Genomic DNA, 11,808 nt, shown 5'->3' on the forward strand with positions numbered 1-11,808 from the left:
TCTTGTAAATTAAAAAGTAATGCGTTACTTTACTAGTTGCTGGAAAAAAGTAATCTGATTACGCAACTCGCGTTACTTGTAATGCGTTACCCCCAACACTGCATATCAGCATATTAGAATGATTTCTGAAGGATCATGTGACACTGAAGACTGGAGTAATGATGCTGAAAATTCAGCTTTGCAATACAAACATTTTTTTTTTAATATATATATATATATATTCAAAAAAGAAAACAGTTACTTGTAACAATATTTTAAAATGTAACTTTTTTGATTGTATTTTTGATCAAATGAATGCAGCCTTGGTGAACATATGAGACTTCTTGGCAACAAACAGTCATTGTTCCCAATCAAAAAACCAGGGGGAAAAAACCCAGCAGGGAATCTAGTTAAAAATAATCTTATACACCAATATAATACCTAATAATAAGCAATATTTAATTTGACCAAAAATACTTTAAAAGCAAGTAAAGCCCCATGCAGAGACAATGTGAATGAACGGTTAAATCAGAATGATTTTTAATAAATTAGTTTAAATCTGAAAGTACAGGTTTGTGGAAAGAAACAAACTTCTGAACAATCTCAGTTAGGAAGTTTAAATCAAAGCTGCTATATACTGAATATGCATTCTTGTAGCTCAAACATGAGCATGGTGCTAGCAACGTCAAGGTCATGTGTTCAATTCCCAGGGAATGCATGAACTGATAATGTAAACCATGAATGCAAGAGTTGCTTTTGGATGAAAAAGCATCAACCAAATGCATAAATATACATACATTTAATATAAATAAATCATTGTGAAATTCACAATATCAGTAATTTGATATAAAATCAAATATATTGTAAATATTTAATGCATCACTCAGCCCTATTTCCTAGTCCACGAATCAACTCAGACATACTGCGCTGTTACCGGAAAGATGCATATCAGTGTCCTTCAAATTGAATAACCAAACTGTAATTTTATTTACCTTTATTGTCTTTATAGCATCCTCGATACTGAAGCGGGAGAAGCGGATGAGGATGAGGAGGGTGCACTTTGAGAAGGTGACCGTGTATTACTTCAGCCGGAGGCAGGGATTCACCAGCGTGCCCAGTCAGGGTGGCAGTACGCTGGGCATGTCCAGCAGACACAGCTGCGTGCGGCAGTATACGCTGGGAGAGTTCGCCATGGAGCAGGAGAAAATCCACAGAGACATGCTCCGAGACCACTTGAAAGAGGAGAAACTCAACTCTATTCGTCTGCGGGTATGCAAATGATTCAGATACTTTTGTTATGCATATATTGCTGTGCATATGTCTTTAATATCTCACCTTTTGTATCGTCCTCAGTTGACAAAGAACGGCTCGGTGGAGTCCGAGGAGGCCAATGCTCTCACGCTGGATGACATCTCTGACGATGACCTGGACATTGATAACACAGAGGTGGATGAATACTTTTTCCTTCAGCCATTGACCACTAGGAAGCGGCGCGCTCTACTGCGCTCATCCGGGGTCAAGAAGCTCGATGTGGAGGAGAAACATGAGCTACGGGCCATCAGGGTGTCCAGGGAAGACTGTGGCTGTGACTGCAGACTCTTCTGTGACCCGGAGACCTGCACATGCAGCCTCGCTGGCATCAAGTGTCAGGTATGATCAGCAAACACACACATTACACACAAAACATGGTATCATTGCTGAGGAATTCTAGGTCTAGTTAATTATTTATATAATAATTCATAATTGAATAAATTAATATTTCAAGTTAGTCTCACAAAAATACACCTGGGTCACTTTTCACCTAAAAAAAAAAACAATAATTTTGATTAATTAAATAAAAATGTGTATTATTTTAGGTAATAGCATGCTCAAATTATTTTTATGACCAATTTAAAAAATGCACTGTGACATTTAAATTTTTACAATGTAAATATTTTTACATTTACTACTAGTAGTAAAGCAACCCTGTCAAGGAAATTTAACATGGCAGACTAACAAGCAAAAATGATTAAGATGTCCAGAGATAAAGTTTAATGGAGGTATGCCTGATAGAACTGATTAGATCCAACTGATACAGCTGGTTAAATTTTACGCAGTGCATCAGGCCTTCAGAAGAGAGAGGAGCTTTATTTAGATCATTCCTGCTGTGTGTAATTCAAACCATCTTAAACTGGCCTGTGCTCAAGTGTTCTTGGATGTCCACAGGTAGACCGTATGTCATTCCCGTGCGGCTGCACAAAAGAGGGCTGCAGCAACGCAGCCGGCAGGATTGAGTTTAACCCCATCCGAGTTCGGACTCACTTCCTGCACACCATCATGAAGCTGGAACTCGAGAAGAGCCGCGAGCAGCAGAATTCCGGCACCATCGCGCCGACCGGCAACGGTTTCCACGGCGACCCGAACAGTCACTGCAGCCCCCTGGCGACGGGCCAGCATGCGCTGGAATACGCGATCCCGGATACAGTCCCGCAAACCACCATCATGCATCTGCAGGCCGGCGACGACATGGACGACACCTTGGAAGACGAGGAGGAAGAAGACGACGAGGATGAGGAAGAGGACGAAGACGACGAAGAAGATGAGGACGAGGACGAGAGCAGCAGTCTGTGCAGTCTATCCGACTCCAGCACACAGAGTTTGGCAAACAGCGACTCTGAGGAGGAAGACGACAATGAGGACGAAGACAAGACGGAAGAGTTTGACACGGGATTGGCCAATAGCGAAGTGGCTCCGCCCCCTTCCGTGATGTGTTACTCTGAGAATACGGTCGCGTCAGACAACCAAACGAACGGCAACTCCTACTTCATCAACTCCACCGCGGAGTATTACCCAATGGAAAACGCTACTCCGCCCGCACTTTTAGCCTCCGCCAACCAATCTAGTGAGCCCTATGTAGGGGACACAGCGTCCTATCAAGACAGGGTTAATGACTCCAGTAGGGTCATGTCTCAGGGTCCTTACAATGTGACCGCTGACCAATACACGGACTACTCCCAGCAGCCCGAGCAGCCATATGCCAATAACCACTTGGCCGTGATTGGCTGTTGCGCCTCACAGCCGGATAAAAGCGTCCAATCCAAAGGGACCTTCCTCAGCCAATCAGGAGAGCTGAGCCAGATGGAATTCCAAAACTATATGAACAACAATACACAGGATACAAGTTACAATGCCAACGGGAACTGTTACTTAGCTGAACAGCCAAAGGAGATGTCTCACAATCTGCCCGAAGTTTCGCTAGCGGACAACACAAACGGACCTATTTTACTGGACGCTTTTGCTGAGCCCACTCCGGTTTAGATTCAGAAAGCAGAAAGAGTATAAAAGCAGCTTTCGATTCTGCACATCAACCTTTAGTTTTCCTGTTTAACGTTTGGCGGATCCAAAAATACGTATTTTTACTGAACTTTACTGAACAAAAACGATTTAAACTGCAAAATCAGAGTGTATAAGCTTTAGGTTGGAAACACTCTACGCAAGTACGTGAACGCAAATGCTTCGAGCTACGCGAGCTTGATTTCAATAACGCAATGGGTCTTATTCACTAATAATTGCGTGGATTATTTTGCATTTGTACGTACATGAGAACTTGAGAAATTTCTGCTTATGTGTCGACGTGCATTATCAACCTCAACTGAAATTACTAATTTGAATGAAACACACCCAAGCTATCTCCATATAAGGATTTTTCGCAAATTTTCTTTTACAGCCTTTTATCACTTTTAGCCAGAGCCGTCCATAAAGGGGAGAAAAGTGGCAGCAATTCATCTTAACATGATTATAACACGATTCATTTAATCTTAACATGATTATAACATGATTAATTTCATCTTAACATGATTATAAGGCCACCAGTATGTGATTTTTCCGTACATGTGGTTTCAGTTGTTCCAATTTTTTCCCCTTAAATTTACATTAAATTTTAGGACGAAAGTTCTTGATTTGGTCATGATACAATCGTACGCAGATTTCAAGGATGAATTAATGCGTGCACATGCTTAGTGATAAATTAGACCCATTGTTTTTAAATCAACAGACATTAATAGGTATTCTAGCGCCCCCCTGAGGTTTATTACTGCTAGAGCAAGAACTTAAAGGGATAGTCCACCTAAAAATGAAACTCGGTCGTGATTTACTCACCTTCATGTCATTCCAAACGCTTTGGAGCGCAAAAAAAGATATTTTAAAATATACAAAATCTGGGTTTTGTCCATAAAATGAAGGTAAATGGGGTCTAATGTTGCTTGGAGCCCTACGTTGTTCACACTAACTTCTTTTATGTTCTGCAGAAGAGAGAAAGTTTGGAAAGACATGAGGGTGAGTAAACAACAGAATCTTCGTTTTTGGGTGAACTTTAGGTTCGCGCTTGCAAGCATCGGCCAAGCGTTTACATACTAGCATAAAGTCTATTCCTGGCCTTAGGCTCGTGCAATGTTTCTTGTAATTTCAAAAGTTCTAGTTTTGAGCAGAAATGTGGATAGAACTTTTCTATGTATCTGTGTCAGTGGTGCAAAAAAAGAAAACAGAACAAAAAAAGATTGTTGCTGTTAGTGTTCCGAAGTAAGTGTATATCTAAATGTTTGATAAAAGCATGTTTTTTTTTTTTAGCTTTCATCGCTGGTTTATGGTTTGTAAGAGTTTGATGTACTGTAAAAGAGAAAATAATACTGTTGCATTTTCGTACACATACTTCATGCTTTAAAGAGTTGGTGGAAGCATGAAAACGGCTCTTAAAATGTGTGCTGCTCATTTGCCTTTGCTTACAAAACCAAAACCGTGATATTTAAGTGGTGAACACAATACATTTCCTCAACATAATTGCACTTTTCCATTGGCTGATGTTACACAGAACCGCAACCAATTGTTACCTGAGCACTGAAGGGGGCGGGGCTATCCGGTACCGTGCCATGCCTAAAGGCCCGTTCACACCAAGCACGATAACTATAAAGATAACGATAAAGATATAGTTCTAAAAATCGTTCTCAATATTAAAGAATAGCAGAGTCCACACCACAGCTATAACGATAAAGGCACAGAGAAACGATATCGTTGGAATCACTTTCAAAATTATTTTTCTCCAGCTGATAAACGATAAAAAAAATAAAAATTGACAGCCAATCAGAATCCATCCTGCTATAACGAGCTCGAGAATTTAAAGCGGCAGACGCGCATGCGCTTAGAATAAACAGACGATATTGTTCGCTGGTGTGGACGCTAATATCTTTATCTTTATAGTTATCGTTCTTGGTGTGAAGGGGCTTAAGGCTGCGTTCGGAATGGGAATACTTGCTTACTGCATAGTATATACTATATACCACGGGATAAAAAAATAAAAAAGGTAATTACGACTTTTTAACTCACAACTCACTATTCTGAATTTATGTCTCGCAGTTCTGACTTTTTTCCCAGAATTGCAAGATATACACTCAGAATTCTCACTTTCTTTCTCACAATTCAGACTTTTTTCTCAGAATTCAGAGTTTACACCTCGCAACTGTGTTTTTTGTTTTCACCACAACATAAAAAAAGGTAATTGTGCCTTTTTATCTCTCGATTCTGACTTTTCTCGCAATTGCGAATTTATACCTCACAATTCTGAGTTTATGTCTTGCAATTCTGTCTGTTTTCTCAGAATTCCGAGACAAAAAGTCTGAATTGTGAAATATAAAGCCGCAATTACCTTTATAAAAAAAATGTCATCTCGTGGCGGAAACAAGCTTTCATAGTATACTAGCAACTATTTTAAAATAATAACAAAAAGAAATTGAAAAAGTTAATTTACATATTTTCATATAAAAATTCATATGAAACAAATGCAGGGTGATTAAATGTCAAGTAAAAGTCAAGAAAAACAAAATTGTCCCTCATATTACTTTTGGGGAAGTGCACTGCATTTTTGGATACAGTATGGTGTGCAGTCAATACAAATACTGTATACATAGTAGTATGTTAGCATGCTATTCTGAACACAGCCCTAAATTAGGTTTTTATAACATATCTCCAAGTTTTTAGTGGAGACATGAAGGATGTTTTTTTCCATGTCACTAACAAAAAAAAATATATATATCACATCTATCTGCATTTGCTTTAAAATGGCAGATGGGAGACAGAAGGTAGTTAGATAACAGATTTAACTTTTTAAACCAGATTACCATAATGAAAATGATCAAAAACGTTGTCTTATGAAACTCTGAGATACTATAGTCTTAAATTATCTTTGGGATTATACAGGGATATCTGATGAAATGCACTTTGAAATGCATCAAGTTACTGCGAAAGATGATGTCAGGCAAAGATGATTTTTTTAAAGTGTTTCAACTACAAAGTCTAGAATACAAATTAACTAATATTAGGTTTGTACAAGGTAATACTTTACATTTATTGCATAACAGAAAGTATTGAATGGATGGAGGCCAGGAAGGTGATTTTTCTCAATTTATAGCGATAAATATTTTATGGCATGATGTGAAAATATTCTCTCAATAACTGTGCTGAAGATTTTGAGAGGAAAAAAGAGAATAATTCTTGTCACGGTTATTTAATTTAAAAAATCAGCTTTGACTGAATAAATCATTCTGAAGAGTAATTTGTTAAGTGCAATAGTTTACAGTGTGATAATGCCACACATGAAAGCTAATGTTCATTGAAAGGAGTGAATTCACTTCACATCAGATTTCCTCCCATGTTAAAGGGAAAGTTCACCCAAAAATAAACATTCAGTCATTATTTACTCACCCTCATCCAGGTCATTCCAAACCCGTATGCTGTTATTTTGTCCCCTACAAAAAGAGACAATGTGTAAAAAAATCTTCTTGCTATGACATGAGGGTGTTTAAATAATCACAGAATAATCATTTTTGTGTGAAATACTACCTTAAAGCACTGACGAGTTGAGATGAAGCTGTTTTACCGCACAAAACTTATGATGCATCTGTCAGTTTGTTTATCCTCTTGATGGAAAGAGAGTTATTGTCCAATGGAGAATGTCCCTCAATAAACTCAAGACAGGACAATCAAATGCCTTTTATGTCATTAACATTGTGGCGTGACCTCGTGGGGCGGTAATGAAATAACCAGATCCTTAAAGGTGGAGTGTGTCGTTTAAAGCTTGTTTCCCAGCTTAATATGCCGAACTATAAGTAGGACCTTTAACCTCATGCATTTACCCAGACAACAACTCTTTATGCTACAAACATGAAATAGGCCTCACAATGCTTCGCTTTGAGAGGTGTGCGATTACCTTTCCCTGTGAAAGCCCATTTTTAGCACATACGAACATAAAAATAATAATGATATAAAAAGTCATAATTATGACAAAAACGTTTTGTGATTAAAGTGAAATTTTGACAAAAGTCATAATTATGACATACTAAGTCATACATATGAGATAAAGTCAAAATTATGACATTCTAACTCATTAGTATGATACAAAATTATGACATAAAAAGTCAAAATTATAAGATAATCATGACTTTTATCTCATAATTTTGACTTTTTGTCACTTTACACTTTTGATGTCATAATTGCTTTCAATTTCAACTGTTTTCTAATAATTATGACTTTTTATCTCAAAATTCCAACTGTTTATCTCATAATTTTGCCTTTTTGTCACTTTTGACTTTGGATGTCATAATTGTCATAATTTTGACTTTTTGTCATAAATGACTTTTGATCTCATAATTCTTTCATCAACTTTTGATGTCATAATTGTTAGTCATAATTTCAACTTTTTTGTATTTGTATATGACTCATACGTTCTACTGTTTATCTCATAATTTTACATTTTTGACAATTTTGACTTTTGGTGTCATTGTTTTTGTCACAATTATGACTTTAGATCTAATTTGGACTTTTTGTTACTAAGTCATAATTAAGACTATTATAATGTCATAATATTGAGCAATATCATAATTTTGAGCATCCACCCAGAACTAAAAAACACTCATGGCTGCTAATGGTGCAGAAATGACACATTTCACCTTTAACGATAAAACAAACGAAGAGAGAGGACGTGTTTTCAAATGACTGAAAATACTGAATGTTGCAATGGGAATCTGGGCAGCAGCATTGGATCACTGCCTTGGCTTAAGTAACCAGTGGTTTACTTAAAAGCGAATGCCTTCATTTTCTGATTTATTTTTGCCATTGTTTCAGAGACTACGAAAGCAAATTCACTCTGTGTTTTGGCTTCTAGGATTTATTGTCGGGACATTGGTCCAGATTTGTCTTTACTTCACCTCTAGACTTACACACACAGTGCTGGTACAACAGACCTCAGTCTTTGATGCATTATGAGATATGAAAGACACGTGTACAGATGTATAATGTCATTGAAGCCAGTACTACAGCGGGACCGGATGAACTGGCAGCAGACAGGAGTCGTCATATCATGTTACCAGTTAGAATGGCAGTTCTCGTTCTGTTTTCAGTATTTCTTATGAATGATCTATTATAATGTGTATTTATTGTGCGTTCCTTAAATGGTATATGTATTGAATAAAAATTATCTTTGTTAAAGTGCTTCTTGTTGGGTCATAAATCTCTAAATGTGAAAAGTTAGACAGACAGACAGACAGACAGACAGATAGATAGATAGATAGATAGATAGTAACAAGAGACAGATAGAAATAATAAAAACATTTCTCCATCTTTAATAGCATCTCTTAATTTCTTTTCTGTAATTCAGAAATATTATTTTACAAAAATTACATTATTTTTTATTGTCCTTACAAAATATATTCTAAGCAAAAACAATCGATCTATATCACTTCATGGCAATATTATGAAACAGTAGTTTATAAACCAAATTCATGAATCTTCTGATTTATGTAAACACCTGTTGTAATTTTTTAAAAATAGGTTTCTGGCCTGTTGTTTTGCGGTTCATTCTGTTCTTCATGTCAAGACTCAATGTTGTGAAGGCAGACACTTGTAGAGTAGCGCCCTCTACTGCCAGACTCTGTCATTCACTGTGTGACACTGACTGTGCCTTAAGGCTTATGTAACTCTCATCAAATATTCACAATGTCCAACAGCATGCCAAAATATACAAGTAACATCTAATAAAACGCAAAACATTTAAATTTGATCAAATAAAGAAAGAGTTTAAATGGCTAAAAACATAAAAACCATCCCACTAAAATTCAATTTCAAATGTCTGACCTGTAATCAGCATCATTCCTGTGATGCAGCACATCCGCATGTCTCCATCATTTATGTCTTATTATGCTGGATAAAGTATTATAGGGTGAAACCCAGTTTTTCACTAATACTACCAAATGGTGGATTAATAAACTAGTTTTCATCCTCATGTAAATTGTCAATCCACACTAAGAAGCTTTAGCTTCTCATTTCAAATCTTGCGGTTGTTTGAATAAAGTTAAGTTGAAGTGTCTCAGCTTGAACAGAACATATTTCTGAAAGTCTGCTGAACCATTTTATAGAAATACTTCTTAAATTACCACAGATTTTTTTTTTAAATAAATTACAGAGCTGAAACGGTGCTGCAGAACAGGAATGACTCAGAACGTTGTTTCACTACATTTAAAGAAAAAAGAAAAGAACCCTCTGTGAAAAGTGAATATGAGGCAAATACGTTCAAGAAGTCTTTGGTGCAGTAAAATCTGTGTTGCATTAAATTATTTGAAGAATATCTGAAGATGTCCGTAATCTGCATTTCGTTCAGAAAATGCAACTGATACTCTCATCACTGTGGTTGAGCTCTTATGGTTTAAAAACTAGAAAAGCCACTGCGCAAAGACACATATCCTGTAGACTTTCAGACATAATGGCGTGAAATGGAGAGAAAGAAAATAAAACTTCACATCAATGCATGTTTCTGAGTGCCTCGGCCTCTATAGAGAGGAATGTCTGAATGTGCTCCGTTTTTGGTCCTATAGATATTCCATCTTTCCAGCAACAAGATTTTCCACATACAAAAATAAATTAAAGGTCTGTGTCGTATAGAAGACTCTGTCCGGTAATTTGTGCTTGTGTGTGTGTGTGTGTGTGTGCGTGTTCAGGGTCCAAAATGAACACTTGCCATGCATCAGACATGAATAAAAAATTGGCTTTGGCAAGTAAATAACACATGGTTTGTCTTTGACTTTATAAAGATCCATAATATTACTCAGTTTAACTGTACTGTGATTGTGAGACTGATCATGTGTTCTTTACTGATCATAAATCATCAAAAGCATCTGCTGAAAAAGAAGGCAATCCCATTATGCACTGCAACAAGCTCAGAGAAAAATGTCCATCTTAGATGGTGGATGAGTTAAGATTAATGTCAATTATAAATAAGGATGGGAATTTGATGATTCTGGTCACAATTCTTTTAATACAAAGATACCCTCAGTTTGGTCCATAATGACCTTAATTTTGCCCACCATACTATATCACAAGAGGATGAAAAAAACAAAAATAAGCCACTTGTAACGCCCCTGTGGACTGTTTATTGTGGTTTCTTCCCCTTTTGTTGGTTTAGCCCGTTCAATCATTAGTTAATTATCCTCAGTGTGCTCACCTGAAGCATATCTTCATTTCTTATTTATATTTTTGTTTGAACTTTTTTGTTGTAGTTGTTGTGGTTATTTGTTTGCATTGTAATGGGGGAAAAAACAATATAAGAGATCTTGATAAAAAATTAAGCATTTCAAAGCAAATTATTTACATTTGTTTAATTGCTTAAAAATGTGTAAAAAAAAATTATAAATTTTAATATAATATAGTTGGATATACTGCAGCATTTACTTTTGGCCCTCCGTCAAGTTAGAATTTTGGCCCTTCATATTAAAAAGTTCTGGCATCTTAGTTTTAATATTTTTAAGGAATTCCCAAATATACTTGTAGAGCATCCAATACCAAATAAATATGATAAAAACAATTCAAATCTAATTGAAAAGACTAATTTTACACAATATTTGTTTCTGCTAGAGTATGTTAACATAGCAACATGCTAAACACAAACTCTATTGGACAATCTGTACAGTGCAACAGTTGGTTATGAGAGTAAAAATCCCATTCATTTTCTCCATAGGGATATTAACTAACAATATCATAGGTTTTTATGCTCATATGCTTTTGTTGAAGCCACCGACCTGCATTATTTAAACTTATCTTTTAAATAATAGTGTTTCACAGTTGAATTCCTGGTGAAAAACTACATATTCCAAATCTCCACCAATCAGAGAACTGTGACAAGCAAATTGTGTCATTAAGTACACGGTCTTGTACCTTTGTCTTGTCTGATTTCTAAACTTTTTGTGATTCACCTCATAGCTGCTTGGTTTGCTTCATGGCTCTTTAACAAAGACTTTTTAAAATCTCTATGGGAAAAATACTTCCAGAACCAAGGATGCTGATAAAGTGGATGGGAACCTGAGTCGCTGCTTGTGTAGAGTGTTACAAATCAGTCACTCGTGAGGTTCCATGAGCATTAGGATGCTCCCTAAGAAGGCAGCTGTCTATGTAGGTTTTGGAACAGAGCAAATGAGCTGCACTATTTGTCAAAATATACTGTATGCACTTATAATACATACAGATTTATAAAAGATACTGTAAAATACGCTTTCATGGCCAGTAAGAAATAATTTTGGCAATTAATTTTCCTCAATTCATTGGCAGCTGTGGCAAAAAGTTAAGTTTTGGACCCTGAGTGTGTATGTGTGTGTGTGTGTGTGTGTGTGCGTGCGTTTGTGTGTGTGTGTGTGTGTTTGTGTGTTTGTGTGCATTGAAGTGGGAATTATTCAATTTCCCGGTCAAACTCCACATATTAGACAACTGAATCAGAGGACTAAACTGGAAATTCCTATTACTGATTTTCTTTTAGAG

At 36.5% G+C, this 11,808-nt stretch overlaps 1 protein-coding gene across 1 annotated transcript in view; it reads left to right on the forward strand.

The window, feature by feature from the left end:
• Positions 1–4,095, forward strand: part of LOC107755203 (cysteine/serine-rich nuclear protein 3-like) — a 64,296-nt gene extending 60,201 nt beyond the window's left edge. The window contains exons 3-5 of the mRNA XM_016571918.1: positions 989–1,248; positions 1,333–1,629; positions 2,185–4,095. Coding sequence (XP_016427404.1) covers positions 989–1,248; positions 1,333–1,629; positions 2,185–3,276 — 1,649 coding nt within the window. The 3' untranslated portion in view covers positions 3,277–4,095. The remainder of the gene's footprint in view (positions 1–988; positions 1,249–1,332; positions 1,630–2,184) is intronic.
• Positions 4,096–11,808: the final 7,713 nt, after the last annotated feature.

This window comes from Sinocyclocheilus rhinocerous, unplaced genomic scaffold (genome assembly GCF_001515625.1).
Source record: "Sinocyclocheilus rhinocerous isolate Xijiao unplaced genomic scaffold, SAMN03320098_v1.1 scaffold2187, whole genome shotgun sequence".
Taxonomy (NCBI): Eukaryota; Metazoa; Chordata; class Actinopteri; order Cypriniformes; family Cyprinidae; genus Sinocyclocheilus; species Sinocyclocheilus rhinocerous.